The sequence below is a fragment of the Apodemus sylvaticus genome, chromosome 1 (genome assembly GCF_947179515.1).
Source record: "Apodemus sylvaticus chromosome 1, mApoSyl1.1, whole genome shotgun sequence".
Lineage (NCBI taxonomy): Eukaryota > Metazoa > Chordata > Mammalia > Rodentia > Muridae > Apodemus > Apodemus sylvaticus.
Window position 1 is genome coordinate 21,537,706 of NC_067472.1, and position 20,256 is coordinate 21,557,961.

Below are 20,256 nucleotides of genomic sequence, written 5' to 3' on the forward strand. Positions count from 1 at the left end.
TGAGATCAGCCATTTTGAATCTTACCTCAAAGCAAGTTGTTTGAGGAAATAGCCATTGAGAGAGTCTGCAGTTGGATTAAGCAGGATGCTGGAATAAATATGTGTCAGTGTCTCAGCATACTTCTCATCATACTTAAGGATGAATCTTGTCAGAAGTGCTTTAATTTTATTGGTATTGTTTTTCTCTGTGAACAGATAAACTTTCAAAGGTAATATACATTCCTGCATTAACACATTTATGGAATGTTCACTGTGAACATTTCAGTTAAGAATGAGCCTTTGTTCTTGGTTTGAGCAGGCAAGGCATCATTCCTCTGTTTGTAAGTTAGTTTGGACTGTATAGTCAAACTGTAGTATAAGCTTTTGTCCATGCCACTTGAAAGGATGGCATAATAAGAACTGAGGATTCTGTAGTCAACAAGATTTATTAGCTATACAGAGATACTTTCATGTCTCATCTAGTCTCAGAGCTGTTCCCATGTAGAAGGATCAGCATTTATGTTCCATGCTTTGGTCTTCTTTTTGGTTTACTCCTTCATGGGTATAGCCTGGATCTTCAGGAGGTCTCCCCTAGTCAAAACTAATTTTCATTCACTTTGATTGAATCCACAGTTTTTCTTTTCCCATTGAAACAAAGACCATACCTCTTCACAAATGCAACACATTTTCTGCCTTACATTTTGAGGTTATCATTCATGTGTGTGTATACCTGTGTGTGTGTATATTTGTATGTATGTATATATGTACATGTACACATATGTATATATGTATATATACACATGTGCATAATATCATAAGTCAATAAAACATTATTTAAACTATTTCTATGAGATCCCATATCCCCCTTCTGTTCTATAAGCATTTCCTTTAAAAAGTGTAGCTAGATCCTTTTACATTTACCTGACCTGTAGGAATGTAGGATATATCTATAACGTATTTTATGATGTCTATAAAACTGTTGTATTCTAATTGTACATATCTTGGAGTATCATTAGCTTTCATCTGCAAACCATCTTCAAGATATTCACCACTTCTAATAACTATACAATCTTAGAATTGTATATAGGTCCTTTTAGAACCTAAGACAGAAGTCTCTTGGAATTCTTATGATGTATCAACTGTATAATGTATTCACACATACACACACCTGTACACACACACACACACACACACACACACAAACACCTACACACACACACACACACACACACACACACACACACACACCTCCTTGTACTAAGCTCAAGTCCAAGTGGATCAAGAACCTCCACATAAAACCAGACACTCTGAAACTAATAGAAAAGCAACTGGGGAGGACCCTTGAGGACATGGGCACAGGGGAAAATTTCCTCAACAGAATACCAATAGCTTATGCTCTAAGATCAAGAATTGACAAATGGGACCTCATAAAACTATAAAGTTTCTGTAAGGCAAAGGACATTGTCAAAAGGACAAAATGGCAACCAACAAATTGGGAAAAGATCTTTACCAACACTACATCGACAGAGGGCTTATATCCAAGATATACAAAGAACTCAAGAAGGTAGACTCCAGAGAGCCAAATATCCCCCTTAAAAATGGGGTACAGAACTAAACAAAGAATTTTCACCTGAGGAATATCGAATGGCTGTGAAGCACCTAAAGAAATGTTCAACATCCTTAGTCATCGGGGAAATGCAAATCAAAACAACCCTGAGATTTCACCACACACCAGTCAGAATAGTTAAGATCAAAAACTCAGGAGAAAACAGGTTCTGGCTAGGATGTGGAGAAAGAGGAACACTCCTCCACTGCTGGTGGGGTTGCAAGTTGGTACTACCACTCTGGAAGTCAGTCTGGCGATTCCTCAGAAAACTGGGCATGATACTTCCAGAGGATCCTGCTTAACCACTCCTGGCATATACCCAGAGGATTCCCTAGCATGTAATAAGGATGCATTCTCCCCTATGTTCATAGCAGTCCTATTTATAATAGCCAGAAACTGTAAAGAACCCAGATGTGCCTCAATGGAGGAATGGATACAGAAAATGTGGTGTATATACACTATGGAGTACTATTCAGCCATTAGAAACAATGAATTCATGAAATTCTTAGACAAATGGATGGAATTGGAGAACATCATCCTAAGTGAGATAACCCATTCTCAAAAGAACACTCATGGAATGCACTCACTGATAAATGGATATTGGCCTAGAAGCTTGGAATACCCAAGACACAATGCACATATCAAATGATGCCCAAGAAGAAGGGAGGAGTGGCCCCTGGTCCTGGAAAGGCTCAGTGCAGCAGTGTAGGTGAAGGGAAGTGGACCAGGACAGGGAAGTGGGAAGGGGTGGATGGGGGAGCAGGGGGAGGGAAGTGGGCTTATAAGACTTTCGGGGAGGGGGGCTCTAGGAAAGGGAAAATCACTTGAAATGTAAATAAAGAATATATTGAATAAAAGATAATATTAAAAAAACAAAACTACAAAAATAAAACATTTAAGCTATTGTATGACATTGCTTTTAGGTGATTTCATTAAACAGAATCTATAATTTTTTGTGTTTTACAAAAAAGATAAATTTATTTCTCATAGTTGTAGAGACTGAAAATTCAACATCTATAGACATGGTATCTATACGTTTGGTGTTTTGTAGGATTATGTTTCTTGGCTCATATATGAAGACCTTAAATGTGTCCTTATGCGGGGCAACACAGTCGTTCATGATGGCTGTGGCATTATAACAATTATACAATCAATTCCTAATACTGTCACCATGGAGATTAGAATTTCAAAATATTATTTGAGGGAGACAAGTACTTAGACTGCTGTCTGTCTATCTATCTATCTATCTATCTATCTATCTATCTATCTATCTATCTATCTATCTATCTATCTGTCTGTCTGTCTGTCTGTCTGTCTGTCTATCTATCTATCTCTATTCATCCATTTACTGATCTATATCTACAATCATTTATTTTAACATCATTTGCTGATTAGCTTTATTAAATAAACCAAGTAAAACTGAGCAAAAACTTGGTTTGTTCTAGGCACAGTGGTGTTAGCTTTAATCACAACAATTAGGATGTGGAGCAAGGGCTGTCAAGTATTTCAAGTGAGCATGCCAAATTGAGATAAGCCTTGATTCTTAGTAAAAGTTGCTACAGTAAATATAAAATTAAAAAATAAAATAGTTATGCTTCATTTAACTGAGTGTGTTTCCTGAATTCACTGTTGCTTAGGCATTTATTTCTGTGATAAGGAAATTAACATCGAATTTATAATCTTGACCAGTTGTAACTGTAGAAAGTGAAAGTATATGTATGTAACTTATTTTTTCATAGCCGAGTTTTTTTTACTTATTAATAGTTTTATTTGTTTATATTTCAAATGTTATCCCACTTCCTGGTTTCCCTTCCATAAACCTCCCACTCCCTCCCATTCCTCTTTGCCTTTAAGAGGGCATTTCTCCTACCCACTCCCACCTCACCCCTCTAACATTCCCCTTCTCTGGGGCATTGAGCCTTCACAGGACCAAGGCCCTCTTTTTCCATTGATGTCCTACAAGGCCATCCTCTGTTACATATGTGGCTGGAGTCATGTGTCCCTCCATATGTACTCTTTGGTTGGTGGTTTTAGTCCCTGTGAACTCTGAGGGGTATGGTTAATTGATACTGCTGTTCTTTGCATGGGGTTGCAATTCTCTTCAGGTCCTTCAGCCCTTCCCCTAACTCTTCCATTGGGATCCCAGGGCTCAGTCCAATGGTTGGCTGTATCTTCATCTGTATTAGTCAGGTGCTGGCAGAACCTCTCAGAGGATAGCCATATCAGGCTCCTGTCTGTAAGCACATCTTGGCATCAGCAATAGTGATGGGGTTTGGTGTCTGTGAATGAAATGGGTCACATGGTGGGGCAGTCTCTAGATGGCCTTTCCTTCAGCCTCAGAACTCAGGAAACTCCAAGGAAGAAGAAGAGAAATAGTATCAGAGTAAAAAGGAATGGAGGACTTCAGGAAAGCAAGTCCTTATAAATCAAATGAGCAAGGCTCATCTGAACCCACAAACACTGAAGTAGCAAGCACAGGTCCTACACAGGCCTGTCCCAGGTCTCTGTGTATATACTATAGCCTTCAGTTTAATAGTTTAAGAGACCCCTTAGTATGTGAATGAATGAGATTCTTCTTTTTTGTGCCTTCTCTTGTTCTTTTTCTCCTGTTTTTTGTTTATCTTATTAGATTTTATCTTGCTATGTCTTGTTATGTTTTAGAATCCAGTTCTTGTAGAGATAATCTCTCGTGTACTGTGTGGAAGCATTGCCAGCAATAGAAACCTGATGGTCAATAAGCTGAAGCACGGTTAGAAGGTGGGAGCATATGTGTTTCAAATTGAAAGTTCTTCTTGGTAGATTTTTCCTTTGATGAGTATGAAGTGTCCTTCCTTATCTTTTTTGATAATTTTAGGTTGAAAGTTTATTTCATTGGATATTAGAATGGCTACACCAGCTTGTTTCTTGGGACCATTTGCTTGGAAAATTGTTTTTCAGCCTTTTCCTTTGAGGTAGTATCTGTCTTTGTCACTGAGGTAGGTTTCTTGTATGCAGCAGAATGTTGGTTCCTGTTTACCTACTCAGTCTTTTATTCCATGTGTTTTTATAGGGACTTGAGTTCATTGATATTAAAAGACATTAAGGAAAAGTGATTGTTGCTTTCTGCAATTTTTGTTGTTAGAAATGGAATTATGTTTATGTAGCTATCTTCTTTTTGGTTTGTTGAAAGATTATTTTCTTGCATTTTCTATGGTGTAGTTTCCCTCCATATGTTGGAGTTTTCTGTTTATTATCCATTTTAGGACTGGATTTGTGGAAAGATACTGTGAAAATTTGTTTTTGTAATGGAATTTTTTTCTCCATCTATAATAATTGAGAGTTTTTCTGGGTATAGTAGCCTGGGCTGGCATTTGTGCTTTCTTAGGGTTTATATGACATTTGTCAAGGGTCTTCTTGCTTTTATAGTCTCTGGTGAGAATTCTGGTGTAATTCTGATGGGTCTGTTACTTTGTATGTTACTTGACCTTTTTCCCTTACTGCTTTTAATATTCTTTTTTTATTTTATGCATTTTGTGTTTTGATTATTATGTGCTGAGAGGAATTTCTTTTCTGGTCCAATCTATTTGGAGTTCTGTAGGCTTCTTGTATGTCCATTGGTATCTCTTTCTTTAGCTTAGAGAATTTTTCCTCTATAATTTTGTTGAAGATATTTACTGTCCCTTTAAGTTGGAAATCTTCACTCTATGTTCTATACCTATTAACCTTAGGTATGGTTTTCTCATTGGGTCCTGGATTTCCTGGATATTTTGGATTAGGAGCTTTTTGCATTTTGCATTTTCTTTGACTGTTGTTTCAATGTTTTCTATGTTATCTTCTGCTCTTTAGATTCTCTCTTCTCTCTCTTATATTCTGTTGGTGATGCTTGTATCTATGATTCCTGGTATTTTTATTAGGTTTTATATCTCCAGAGTTGTCTACCTTTGTGATTTCTTTATCATTTCTACTTCCACTTTTAGATCCTGGATGGTTTTTTTTTTTCCAATTTCCTCACCTCTTTGGTTGTGTTTTCCTGTAATTCTTTAAGGGATTTTTGTGTTTCCTCTTTAAGGGCTTCTAGCTGTTTACTTATGCTCTCCAGTATTTCTTTAAGGGAGTTATTTATGTCCTTCTTAAAGTCCTCTATCAGCCTCATCTGATGTGATTTTAAATCTCAATCTTGCTTTTCTAATGTGTTGGGTTATCGAGTACTTGATATGGTGGGAGAACTGAGTTCTGATGATGCTAAGTAGCCTTGGTTTCTGTTGGTAATTTTCTTGTGCTTATCTTTCGACATCTGGTTATCGATGGTGTTAGCTGGTCTTGATGTTCTGCCTATAGCTTGTCTCTCCTGTGGGCCTATAAGCCTATGTCAGCACTCCTGGGAGACTAGCTCTCTTCTGCTAGGACACAGGCATAGAGGGCTGTTGAACAGCCCCAACTCCTGGGTGCAAATGGTGACCTGAAGGATCCTGTCCCAGCTGCTGCTCTGTTCCTGTGCCCTGTGTGCCCCTAGCAGGTCCCACTTCAGACAGTTATTGGAGAGAAAGTGGAAAGCTCACTTCTGAGCACAGGTGTGAGAGTACCCCTGGGAGACCAGCTCTCTCCTGGCTGGATCCATGCACAGAGGGATTTGGAACAGCCCTACCTCCTGGGTGCATATAGCCACCAGAAGGATCCTGAATAACCTTATTTTGCACTTCAAAGCACAGTTTCAGCAAGCCAACAATAAATATCTAGCCAGGCATGTTCTATAGACATGAGCACATATCTAGTTGGTTCCAAAATGCAGTTACATAGTTATGCAAGGTGAGATAAATATCAAATATTTGTGGGTATGATTCCAGTCATCATGCCATAATGCTTTCATTAATTGCGTACAGAGATATATTCATTGTACTAAGGAAGCTTTCATGACATGTACCTATTAATTACTTTTTTTGTACCTATTACTTCCTGATACCATCTTTTAATAAACTATTTAAAATCTCTATTGATCAGACATAGCTTCCCTATTTTCTAAGTCTCTGTTGATCAAACACAGCTTCCTCGTTTTAAGTCTTTGTTGACCAGACATATTTTCCTCAGAACAGTTGTGTAAGCAGGACACATTGCCCTTCACAACTGGTACAGGATTACTCAATGTGACTGATGCTGCTTCTCTAGGGACACGATTACATGTCCTTAAATACCCAGGATCAATGACCATGCCTGGAGGATCAACATAAGCAGAGAGAGGAGAGGAAAGATTTACCCCTTAAAAGAGTATTGAGAAAAACATAGAATCATTCACAGGGATTTCAGTCTGAGTGATCCCAGCTTTGCCTGTGTCCTAAAAAATAAAGCTAAATATTGCTAAGAGTATGAACAGCATCATGAAAGCAAGTAGACCTTCTATCACATATAGTCTAAGTAATAAACATAGAGACTACCAAGTTTACCACAGGTCCTTGTCAAATGTGAAGGGATTTACATAGGTCTTGTCACAGGTGAATTCCATCAGGGAAGCACTCGTATGCTTTTCCCTGCAGATGTTGCACAGCCACTGCCAACATGCTGTAAACTACTTTCTACACTATAATCTGCATTAGGCAGTGTTTTCTAGAGTAACTGAACTTATAGAATGAGTATATGTATCTACGTAAGTATGTATGTATGTATGCATGTATGTATGTATCTATATCTATCTATTTATGCATCATCTATCTAAACATACATGTATGTATGTATGTATGTATGTATGTATGTATCTATCTATCTATCTATCTATCTATCTATCTATCTATCTATCTATCATCTATCTAAGCAGGAGATTTATAAGGATGACTTACAGGCTGTCATTCAGCTAATCCAACAATGGCTGACTGTGAATGGAAAGTCTAATAATACAGTAGTTGTTCAGTTTATGAGGATGAATGTCTCAGCTGGTCTTCAAGATATGCTTGAATTTTGAAGAAGTAGGCACTAATGCCAGTGAAGGAGTGAGAGGACTTGTTAGTAAGGTGTGGACAGATAGACAAAGAACATAAGGTTCCTTCTTCTTTGTCCTTATATAGGTGTTCAGCAGAAGGAATGGCCCAAATTAAAGGTGTATTTCTTTCTGTTTAAGGATCTGGATTAGAAGTGGATTGTTATACTTTAAATTAAGCAAAAACATCTTATTTGTGTGTACCTATTTTTAGATTTTAGTATATTCCAGATTTAGTCAAATTGACAACCAAAAAATAGCCATCATAGTTAGTATTTAACTTTACTGGTAAAACATAACCAGTCAAATTTTACAGTTGTGTCGAAATGGCAAATACATAGAAAAATAATGTTAGGTAATTGGCAGTTTTTTAAAGGTAAAAAGTTTTTTTTTTTAAAAGAACAAATGAAAAAATAACATTCAGAAATCTGCACATATTCACACTTCAGCTGAGACAGTCATAGATCAATATAACAATTGTGATAGATATAAAGTTCTTAAACTAAACTTGAATTCAATGGATAAACTTGTGCCTGGTTGTATGATTATTTTCTGTTTTGTTAAGGATTTTTTTGTGTAAATGTTCAGGAGTACCATTAGATTTAGGGGTTGTTGTTGTTGTTGTGTTTCCGCTTCTAATATCCAAAGGAATTCAGACACATTCCCTCTTTTATTTTCTGGAAGTCAGTGTGAGCATGGCCTCAGGCCACATTTCTGGTGGCTTCCCTGGGGAAGTTGTCCAGATTAGGGGTATTTGGGGTCGTTGGTGGTGGTTTGTGTGTGTGTGTGTGTGTGTGTGTGTGTGTGTGTGAGGGAGAGAGACAGAGGGGGGGAGGGAGGGAGGAAGAGGAAGACGGACAGGGAGAAGGAAAGGGAGGGGAAGAGGAAGAGGGAAAGGGAGGGAGGGGAAGAAGGAGATGCTCTACTGACTCCCACAGGTGTTCAAGGACTAGTTGTGTTACCTGTCTCTTCTTGGGCAAACCTTTGTAGCTTGGGACTTTAAATACATTTTAATAGCTCATCTAACCTTTAAATTTATTGGAGCAAAATGATACATAGCCCTTCTTTTTTATCTATATAACATTTTATTTATAAAATAAATATTATATTTATTATATTATATTTACTTGGTCTTCTAATTAGGGCACTCTGAGTTTTGAGGCATTTTGAGTGATCAAGAAACTAGTATATTTAATCTCAGTGGATTATGTAAATAGAATTATACAATGTATACTCTTACCAGCTGTAAATGAAATAGCTATATTCTAACTAATTTATAAAATGCTCAGTAAGAAATTAAAATTAAATTATATAGCTTGTTTCCATTCTTATCAATAGTAGTATTCAATATCAACGTTTTTTTATACTATTTGTTTACATTCTAAATGATTTTCCCTTTCCCAGTTCTCCCCTCCCCATAAGTCCCATAAGTCTTCTTCCCTCCGCCCGTTCTCCAATCAACCCCCTCCTACTTCTCTGCCTGGTACTGCCCTACAATGCTGGATCAAGCCTTTCTAGGACTAGGGACCTCTCCTTCCTTCCTCTTGAGACTCATTTGATATGTGAATTGTGTCTTGGGTATTCAGAGTTTCTGAGCTAATATCCACTTATCAGTGACTGCATTCCATGTGTGTTCTTTTGTGATTGGGTTACTTCACTTAGGATGCTATCTTCCAGATCCAGTCATTTGCCTAAGAATTTCATGAATTCATTGCTTTTAATTGCTGAGTAGTATTCCATTGTGTAAATATACTACATTTTCTGTATCCATTCCTTCAATGAGGGACATCTGGGTTCTTTCCAGCTTCTGGCTATTATAAATAAGGCTGCTATGAACATAGTGTGTATCCTTAGTGTATGTTGGGGAATCCTCTGGGTATATGCCCAGGAGTGGTATAATAGGGTCCTCCGGAAGTGTCATGCCCAGTTTTCTGAACTGACAAGTGGGACCTCATAAAATTACAAAGTTTCTGTAAGGCAAAGGACACTGTCAAGCAGACAGAATGGCAACCAACAAATTGGGAAAAGATCTTCACCAACCCTACATCTGACAGAGGTCTAATATCCAATATATACAAAGAACTCAAGAAGTTAGACTCCAGGGAGCCAAATAACCCTATTAAAAAATGGAGTATAGAGCTAAACAAAGAACTTTCACCTGAAGAACTTTGAATGGCTGAGAAGCACCTTAAGAAATGTTCAGCATCATTAGTCATTAGGGAAATGCAAATCAAAACAACCCTGAGATTTCACCTCACACCAGTCAAAACGACTAAGATTAAAAACTCAGGAGACAGCAGGTGTTGGCGAGGATGTGGCAGTTTTGTTTATACAGACCAAAGTGTAATGAAGATAAAGAAGCTTTGCCCAAAGGACAAACACTGTATTTCTTTGGAATTACATTTATAGACTCTGGGACTGTAAGCTTTCAAGTGCATTTGCTTGGTGTACTAATGGCTTTTTTCATCATCCTGTGTATTTGCCTTTCTTGTTTGAGTCTTTTCTTACTATGGAATCAACACCATGACAAAGGGAAGCTTCCACCTGGACCCAGTCCTTTACCAGTTGTTGGAAATATTTTGCAAGTGGATATTAAAAATATTATCAAGTCTCTGAACATGGTAAGTGTGATTAGCTTCTTTGCTATAGTTTTTAATGCATGAATGATAAATAGCTGGTTGTATGGGGTTTGTGACACCTGGGATAGACCATAGACTCAACCCAGTTATTATTAAGAATACTGATTAACAGCTGGCAGGATGGCAACCTTAAATCTGAATCCCTGGCATTTCATGAAGAAGGGGTATGGCCAAGGGTTTATTAAAGGCGAAAGCCACAAAAGACTGTCAATGCCTATGGAAACAAGCAATACCTTGTCTTTTCTGCCAAGATGAGGGGTTAAGAAGACTCAAAACAATCTTTGTGTATTTGAAAAAGAAATTTACAGATGTAAAAAGCAGTTAATCATAACAAGTAGAAATGACATGACAGTATATTTCTGAGTGGAGGTCACACAGGCAGGATACCTGTTTTCAGCAAGTATCAGAGCTCATTGATTCCAAAGAACCACCGGAGACTGGTGTGTTTGGAGCAACTGGTGTGTTACAGTCCTTAGTTGATTGGAATCTACTGGGACAGATATAGACTAGGGATATAGACTTTATCTTTGGTGCAGATTAGAAAGTTCCAGGCTTGTGGTTCTTGGAGTTGGGGCTATGGAAGAAGTCCCAAGACTAGGGAGAGGAGATAGCTCACACTCAGCAATAGGTAATCACTAGAGAGGTTTGACTATTTCTTGCCGTCTCCTCCTTTTTGAGTTTCTTTGCTTCTTTCTGTTCTAGAGCTTTCAGGTGTGCACTTAATTTGATTGTATGGGATTTCTCCAATTTCTTTATGAAGGTACTTAGTGAATTTCCCTCTTAATATTTCTTTCATCGTGTTCCATAAGTTTGGCTTGTTTAGTCTTCATTTTCATTTGATGTTAGAAAGTCTTTAAAATTTTCCATCATTTCTTCCCCAACCAAGTTATCACTGAGCAGAGAATTGTTCAGTTTCCATGTGCATGTGGGCTTTCTGTTGTTTTCATTGTTATTGATGTCTAGTTTTAGTCTGTGGTGATGTGATAGGATGTATGGGGTTACTTCAGGCTTCTTGTATCTGCTGAAGCTAATTTTATGTGAAATTATATGGCCAATTTTGAATAAAGTTCCATGAGGTTCTGAGAAGAAGGTATATTCTCTTGTTTTGGGGTGAAATGTTCTGTAGACAATTGTTAAATCTGTTATATGACTTCTGTTAGTTTTGCCATGTCCCTGTTTAGTTTATGTTTCAACGACCTGTCCATTAGTTAGAGTGTGGTATTGAAGTCTCCCAGTACTACTGTGTGAGGTTCAATGTGTGTTTTGAGATTTAGTAATGTTTCTTTAACAAATGTTAGTGTCCTTGTATTTGGGGCATAGATGTTTAGAATTGAGGCCTCCTCTTGGTAGATTTTTCATTTGATAAATATGAAATGTCCTTCTGCATCTCACTTGATAACTTTTGATTGACTGTCTATTTTATTGGCTGTTAGAAGGTAAACTCTAGCTTGTTTCTTGGGACCATTTGCTTGGAAGACTTTTTTTCTAGCCTTTTACTCTGAGGTAGTGTTTATCTTTGTCACTGAAGTGTGCTTTGTGCATGCTGCAACATGCTGGGTCCTGTTTATGTATACAGTCTGTGAGCCTGTTTCTTTTTACTGGGAAATTGAGTTCATTGAAGTTGAGACTTATTCTAATAAATTTTATTATTAGATATTTGCTTTATTTATATTTCTAATGTTAACGCCTTTCCATGTTACCCCACCTAAAACCATCTATTCCATCCACCCTCCCCCTGCTCTCACCCCCCCCCCCATTTGCTGACTTGTATTCCCTTTTTCTGGGGGAAATCATGCCTTTACAGGACCAATGGCCTCTCCTTTCATTGATGTCTGAAATGGTCATCTTCTGCTACATATGTATCTGGAGCAGGGGTTCCTCCATGTGTACTCTTTGGTTGGTGGTTTAGTCCCTGGGTGCTCTGGAGGAACTGGTTGGTATGTATTATTGTTCCTCCTACAGAGCTTTTCAGCCCCTTGGGTCCTCTCTCTAGCTGCTACATTGGGGACCCAATTCTCATTCTATTGGTTGGCTGCAAGCCATGGGTGTTTTGATCCACTTTCCAATAAGGATCAAAGTATCTACACTTTGGTCTTTCTTCATCTTGAACTTCATGTGGTCTGTGAGTTGTATCTTTGGTATTCTGAGCTTTTGGGATAATATCCACTTATCAGCGATTACATACCATTTGTGTTCTTTTGTGATTGGGTTACCTCACTCAGGATGATATTTTCTAGCTCATTCCATTTGCCTAAGAATTTCATGAATTCATTGTTTTTAATAGCTGAGTAGTACTCCATTGTGTAAATGTACCACATTTTCTGTATCCATTCCTCTGTGGAGGGACATCTGGGTTCTTTCTAGCTTCTGGCTATTACAAATAGGGCTGCTATGAACATAGCATGTGTCCTTATTACATGATGGAGCATCTTCTGGGTATATGCCCAGGAGAGGTATAGCTGGGTCTTCAGGTAGTGCTATGTCCAGTTTTCTGAGGAACTGCCAAAATTATTGCATTGAATCTGTAGATTACTTTAGGCAAGATGGCCATTTTTACTGTATTAATCCTGTAAATCCATGAGCATGGAATATCTTTCCATCTTCTGAGTTCTTCTTCAATTTCTTTCTTCAGAGACTTGAAGTTATTTTCATACAGTTCTTTCATTTGCTTGGTTAGAGTCACACCAAGGTATTTTACATTATTTGTGGCTATTATGAAGGGTGTCATTTCTGTAATTTCTTTCTCAGCCTCTTTATCCTTTGATTATAGGAAGGCTATTGAATTGTTTGAGTTACTTTTATATCCGACCACTTTGCTGAAGTTGTTTATCAGATTTAAGAATTCTCTGGTGGAATTTTTGTGGTCACTTAACTATTCTATCATATCATCTGCAAAAAGTGATAGTTTGACTTCTTCCTTTCCAATTTGAATCCCTTTGATTTCCTTATGTTGTCTAATTGCTCTAGCTAGGACTTCCAGTACCATATTGAACAGATGGGGAGAGAGTACACAGCCTTGTCTAGTTCCTGATTTTAGTGGGATTGCTTTAAGTTTCTCTCCATTTAGTTTGATGTTGGCTACTTGTTTCTGTAGCCAACCAGTACAGAACTTACTGTACTGGTTGATTTTACTATGTTTAGGCTTGAGCCTTGAATTCCTGATTTTTCCAAGACTTTTGTCATGAAGAGTTGTTGGACTTTGTTAAATGCTTTCTCAGTGTCTAATGAAATGATCATGTGTTTTTTCTTTGAGCTTGCTTATATAGGATTACATTGATGGATTTCGTAAGTTTGGGTATCTTTTGCCTTTGTTTTCATTAAATTATAAAAAATCTTTAATTTCTTTCTTTATTTCTTCCTTGACCAAGTTATCATTGAGTAGAATGTTGTTCAGTTTCCATGTGTATGTGGGCTTTCTGTTGTTTTCATTGATATTGAAGACCAGTCTTAGTTCGTGTTGAGCTGATTGAGTGCATGGGATTATTTCAATCTTCCTATATCTGAGGTCTGTTTTGTGACCGAGTATATTGTTAGTTGAAGAAGGTACCATGAGGTACTGAGAAGAAGGTATATTCTTTTGTTTTAGAATAAAATGTTCTAAAGATATCTGTTGGATCCATTTGGTTCATAACTTCTGTTATTTTTACTGTTTCTCTGTTTATTTTTGTTTCCTCGATCTGTCCATTGATGAGAGTGGGGTGTTGAACTCTCCCACTATTATTGTGTGGGGTGTAATATGTCCTTTGAATTTTAGTAAAGTTTCTTTTATGAATGTGGATGCTCTTGTATTTAGAAAATATATGTTAAGAAGTGAGAGTACATCTTGGTAGATTTTCCTTTGATGAGTATGAAGTGTGTCCTTCCTTTTCTTTTTGATTACTTTAGATTGAAAATCAATTTAATTTGATATTAGAATGGCTACATCAGCTTGTTTCTTGGGACCATTTGCTTGTAAAATTGTTTTCCAGCTTTTTTACTCTGAGTAAGTTACCATCTTCGTGCCTGAGGTGAGTTTCCTGTGTACAAAATGTTGGGTCCTGCTTATGTATCCAGTCTGTTAGTCTATGTCTTTTTATTGGAGAATTGAGTCCATTTATATTAAGAGATATTAAGGAGAAGTGATTGTTGCTTCCTGTTACTTTTGTTAGTAGAGGTGAAGTTATGTTTTTGTGGCTCTCTCCTTTTTGGTTTGTTAAAAGAAGATTAATTTCTTGCTTTTCTAGGGTGTAGTGTCCTTCTTTTGTTGGTGCTTTACATCCATTATCCTTTGAAGGGCTGGATTTGTGGAAAGACTGTGTGAATTTATTTTTGTCATGGAATAACTTGGTTTCTCCATCTATGGTAATTGAGAAATTTGCTGGGTATAGTAGCCTGGGTTGGCATCTGTGTTCCTTAGTGTCTGTCTGATATCTGCCCAGGATCTCTGGCTTTCATAGTCTCAGGTGAGAAGTCTGGTATAATTCTGATAGGTCTGCCTTTATATGTTATTTGACCTTTTCCCCTTACTGCTTTAATATTATTTCCTTGTTCAGTACATTTGGTGTTTTAATTATTATGTGATGGGAGGAATTTATTTTCTTATCCAAACTATTTGGAGTTTTGTAGGCTTGTATGTTCATGCGCATATCTTTCTTTAGGTTAGGGATGTTATCTTCTATAATTTTGTTGAAGACACTTACTGGCCCATTAAGTTGGAAATCTTCACTGTTTTCTATACCTGTATTCCTTAGGTTTGGTCTTCTGATTTTGTCCTGGATTTCTTGGATGTTCTGGGTTAGGCACTTTTTGCATTTTTCATTTTCTTTGACTGTTGTTTCAGTGCTTTTTATGGTATCTTCTGCTTCTGAGATTCTCTCTTCTATCTCTTGTATTATGTTGTTGATACTTGTATCCATGATGCCTGACTTCTTTCCTAGGTTTTCTATGTCCAGAGTTGTTTCCCTTTGTTATTTCTTTATTGTTTCTATCTCCATTTTTAGATCCTGGAAGGTTTTGTTCAATTCCTTCACCTGTTTTGTTGTGCTTTCTTGTAATTCTTTAAGGGCTTTTCCCTTTTTACTTGTATTCTCCTGTATTTCTTTAAATGGGTTACTTATGTCCTTCTTGAAGCCCTCTATTAGCATCATGAGTTATGATTTTAAATCCAAATCTTGTTTTTCCAGTGTGTTGGGGTATCCAGAAATTGCTCTTTTGGAAGAATTGGCTTCAGATGGTGCCATGTTGCCTTGATTTCCATTGATTTTCAGGGCATGATGTGGAGGGAGAATTGTGTTCTGGTGGTGCTGAATTGCACTGGTTTCTGTTACTTATGATCTTGAGCTTTCCCCTGGCTATCTAGTTGTTTCTAGTGTTAACTATCCTGGGTGTCTCTGACTGGAGCTGGCCTCTTTGGTAGCTGATAAATCTTGTCTTCTTGGAGGGAAGCATTGATGTCTTTTGTTAGGGTGGACCTCTTGTATTTATGGTTAGAGTAGGCTTTCTATGTCCCTGGTTACTGCAGACCTTCTGGGAGTCAGACAGGTTCTGTCTCTTGTTACTGTGGATCTCTTGGGAGGCAGACAGGCTGCAGGGTTTGGGAGGATTGTGTTCACTGATCTGGCCTGAGTGGAGAAGCAGACCAGAAGGAAGGTAGAGCTCAGGAGAGTTACTGGGCTCTGTGTCTTTGGTTCCTGTGGCCCTCCTGAGTGGTATGACGACTGCAGCATGTGGGTAGATATTAGTCTGCTGACCCGGCCTCGGTGGGGCAGTGGACCAGAAGGAAAGTGAAGCTGTGTCTTTGGTTGCTGTGGATCTCCCAGGAGACTGTATTTTGTGGGCAGTTATCAGGCCATGGATCAGGCTGGGGTCAAAAGCAGAACAGAAGAAAGATGGAACTAGTTGGTAGTAGTGGTGAGGTAGGTCACATGTCAGCTGGGTCCCGTGGTTGTTCCAGCTGGCACGCATATTTGCTAAAATTAATTTATTTACTCTACATCCCAACCACATTTACTTTCCCTTCTCTCTGCTCACTCCTTCTACTCCATATTCTCTCCATCTACTTCTCTCATTTTCTACAGAAAAGAGGAGGCTTCCCATGAAAACTCATGAGCCTCAGCATATCAAGTGAATCAATGCTAGGTACATCTTCTATTGAGGCTAGAAGAGGCATTTCAGTTAGGGGAATTGGTACCAAAGGCAGCCAACAGAGTCGGTGACAACACCTGCTCCTACTGTTAGGAATTCTACATGAAGACCAAGCTATAGAACTGTTACATATGTACAGAGGTCCTATCTCAGTCCAAGCCATGTTCTCTGGTTGGTGGTTTAGTATCTGGGAACACTTAATGGCTCAGTTTGGTTGATTCTGTAGGTTTTCTTGTGGCATCTTTGACCACATTGGCTCCTCCAATCCCTTTCCACCTCTTCCATAGGATTGTCCACATTCTGTTTAATGTCTGTGGGTCTCTGCATCTGTTTCCATCAGCTTCTAGTTGATGCCTCTCTGATGACTGTTATGCTAGGCTCGTGTCTGAAAGTTTAGCCGAATATCATCAACATATCATGAGTGAGCTTCATTTCATGACATGGGTTTGAAGTTGGATCAGTCATTGATTGGCAGTTTTCTCAATTTCTGCTTTATCTTTACCCTTGTATATATTATAGGCAGGAAAAGTTTTAGGTCAGATTTTTTTTTTTTTTTTTTTTTTTTTTTTTTTTGGTTAGGTTGGTGTCCCAATGCCTCCATTGGAAGTTTTGTCTGCTTACAGAAGATGGTTTGTTCAGGCTTCAAATATGCCATTGCTGTAAGTCTTTGCTAGGGTTATCCCCCCTCAAAATTCCCGACTGTTTCCAATACTCTTACCTTCTAGCTCATCCCAGAGATGCCCATCCCCATTTTAGTTATTTCTCCCAGCACTCCCTCACTTTATCCTCCTACCTCCTAGTCCCTCATTTTCCTTTCCCCATTCCTTTCCTTTCTAACTACAATGTCTATTTTGTTTTTCTTTTTTATTAGATATATTCTTTATTTACATTTCAAATGATTTCCCCTTTCCTGGTTCCCTGCCACCTAAAGTCCCATAAGCCATCTCCTCTACCCCTGTTCCCCAATCAGCCACTCCTACTTCCCTGTCCTGCTATTCCCCTACACTGTTGCTTCAAGCAACAGGACCAGGGATCTTTCCTCCCTTTGATGTCCAACAAGGCCATCCTTTGCTGCCTATGCATTTGGGGCCATGGTTAACACCATGTGTACCATCTGGTAGATATTTTTGTCCCTGGAAGCTCTGGGAGTACAGGGTGCTTCATAACATTGTTTCTTGTATGGCTTTGGTAACCCCTTCTGCTCCTTGGACCCTTTCTCTAGCTTCCCCATTGGGAACCCTGTGCTCAGTTCAATGTCTATCTGAGAGTGTCCCCCTATGTACTTGTCATGCACAAGCAGAGCCTTCCAGGTGACAGCTATATTTGGCTTCAGTCAGCAAGTACTTGTGGATATCAATAATAGTGCCTGTGTTTTGTAACTGTATATGAGATGAACCACTAGGTGGGGTAGTCTCTGGATGGTCTTTCCCTCAGTCTCTGCTCCAAATTTGTCTCTGTATCTACTTCTGTGGTTATTTTGTTCCCCCTTCTAAGATGGACTAGAGTATCCACACTTTGTTCCTCCTTCATCTTGGGCATCTTTTGATATGTGAATTGTGTATTGGGTATTCCAAGCTTCTGGACTAATATCCACTTATCAGTGAGTGCATACCATGTGTGTTTTTTGTGATTGGGTTACCTCACTCAGGATGATATTTTCCAGTTCCATCCATTTGTCTAAGAATTTCATGAATTCATTGTTTTTAATGCTGAGTAGAATTCCATTGTGTAAAATATACCACAATTTCTGTATCCATTTCTCCACTGAGGGATATCTGGGTTTTTTTCAAGCTTCTAGCTATTATAAATAGAACTTCTATGAACATAGTGGAGCATGTGCTCTTATTACATGCTGGAGAATCCTCTGGGTGTATGCCCAGGAGTGGTATAACAGGGTCCTCCTGTAGTATCATGCCCAGTTTTCTATGTAAACACAAGACTGATTTCCAGAGTGGTTATATCAGCTTACAATCCTACCAGCAGAGGAGGAGTGTTCCTCTTTCTCCACATCCTCACCAGCACCTGCTGTCTTCTGAGTTTTGATTTGCATTTCCCTGATAACTAAGGGTGGTGAACATTTCTTTAGGTGCTTCTCAGTAATTCTATATTCCACAGGTGAAAATTCTTTGTTTAGCTTTGTACCCCATTTTTTAATAGGGTTATTTGGCTCTCTGGAGTCTATCTTCTTGAGTTCTTTGTATATATTAGATATTAGTCCTCTGTCGGATGTAGGGTTGGTGAAGATCTTTTCCCAATTTGTTGGTTGCCATTTTGTCTGCTTGACAGTGTCCTTTGCCTTACAGAAACTTGTGATTTTTTTCTTTTTTTTTTTTTCCCCGAGACAGGGTTTCTCTGTGTAGCTGACTGTCCTGGAACTCACTCTGTAGACCAGGCTGGCCTTGAACTCAGAAATCCGCCTGCCTCTGCCTCCCAAGGGCTGGGATTAAGGGCGTGTACCACCACTGCCTGGCTAACTTTGTGATTTTATGAGGTTCCCATTTTATTTTTCTATTAGTTTCATTGTGTCTGGTTGTACTGGCTAGTTTCGTGTGTCAACTTGACACAGGCTGGAGTTATCACAGAGAAAGGAGTTTCAGTTGGGGAAGTGCCTCCATGAGATCCAGCTGTGGGGCATTTTCTCAATTAGTGATTAGGTGGGGAGGGCCCCTTGTGGGTAGTACCACCTTTGGGCTGGTGTTCTTGGGTTCTATAAGAGAGCAGGCTGAGCAAACCAGGTAAGAAACATCCCTCCATGGCCTCTGCATCAGCTCCTGCTTCCTGACCTGCTTGAGTTCCAGTCCTGACTTCCTTTAGTGATGAACTGCAACGTGGAAGTGTAAGCTCAATAAACTCTTTCCTCCCCAACTTGCTTCTTGGTCGTGATGTTTGTGCAGGAATAGAAACCCTGACTAAGACACTGGTTTTATGTGGAGGTCCTTGATCTACTTGGAGTTGAGCTTAGTACAAGGAGATAAGAATGGATTGATTTGCATTCTTCTGCATGCTGACCTCCAGTTGAACCAGCACCATTTGTTGAAAAGGCTATCGTTTTTCCATTTGATAGTTTTAGCTCCTTTGTCGAAGATCAAGTGACCATAGGTGTGTGGGTTCATTTCTGGGTCTTCAATTCTATTCCATTGATCTACCTGCCTGTCACTGTACCAATAGCATGCAGTTTTTAACACAATTGCTCTGTAGTAGTGCTTGAGGTCAGGGATACTGATTCCTCAGATGTTCTTTTACTGTTGAGAATAGTTTTAGCTATCCTGGGTTTTTTGTTATTCCATATGAATTTGAGAATTGCTCTTTCTAACTCTATAAAGAACTGAGTTGTGATTTTGATGGGGATTACATTGAGTCTGTTTACTGCTTTTGGCAAGATGGCCATTTTTACTATATTAATCCTGCCAATCCACAAGCATGGAAGATTTTTCCATTTTGTGAGGTCTTCTTCAATTTCCTTCCTCAGAGACCTGAAGTTCTTGTCATATAGATCTTTCACTTGTTTGGTTAGAGTTACACCAAGATACTTTATATTGTTTGTGGCTATTGTGAAGGGTGTCACTTCCCTAATTTCTTTCTCAGCCTCCTTATCCTTTGAGTATAGGAAGGCTACTGATTTGCTTGAGTTGATTTTATAACCAGCCACTTTTCTGAAGTTGTTTATCAGCTGTAGGAGTTCTCTGGTAGAGTTTTTTGGGTCACTTAAGTATACTATCATATCATCTGCGAATAGCAATATTTGACTTCTTCCTTTTCAGTTTGTATCCCTTTGAATTACTTTACTTGTCTTACTGCTCTAGCTAAAACGTCAAGTTCTATTTGAATAGACACAGCCTTCATTGTCTCTGATTTTAGTGGAATTATTTAAGTTTCTCCATAATTAATTTGATATTGGCTATTGGCTTGCTGTACATTGCCTTTATTTTGTTTAGGTATGTGCTTTATATCCCTTATCTCTCAAA

At 38.5% G+C, this 20,256-nt stretch overlaps 1 protein-coding gene across 2 annotated transcripts in view; it reads left to right on the forward strand.

Annotated features, from left to right (window-relative positions):
• The first annotated feature begins 9,982 nt into the window (after positions 1–9,982).
• LOC127676809 (cytochrome P450 2C70-like) overlaps positions 9,983–20,256 on the forward strand; it is an 84,257-nt gene continuing 73,983 nt past the window's right edge. For both annotated transcript variants that reach the window (XM_052172317.1, XM_052172318.1), the window contains exon 1: positions 9,983–10,150. In XM_052172317.1, the coding sequence (XP_052028277.1) occupies positions 9,983–10,150 (168 nt within the window). The remainder of the gene's footprint in view (positions 10,151–20,256) is intronic.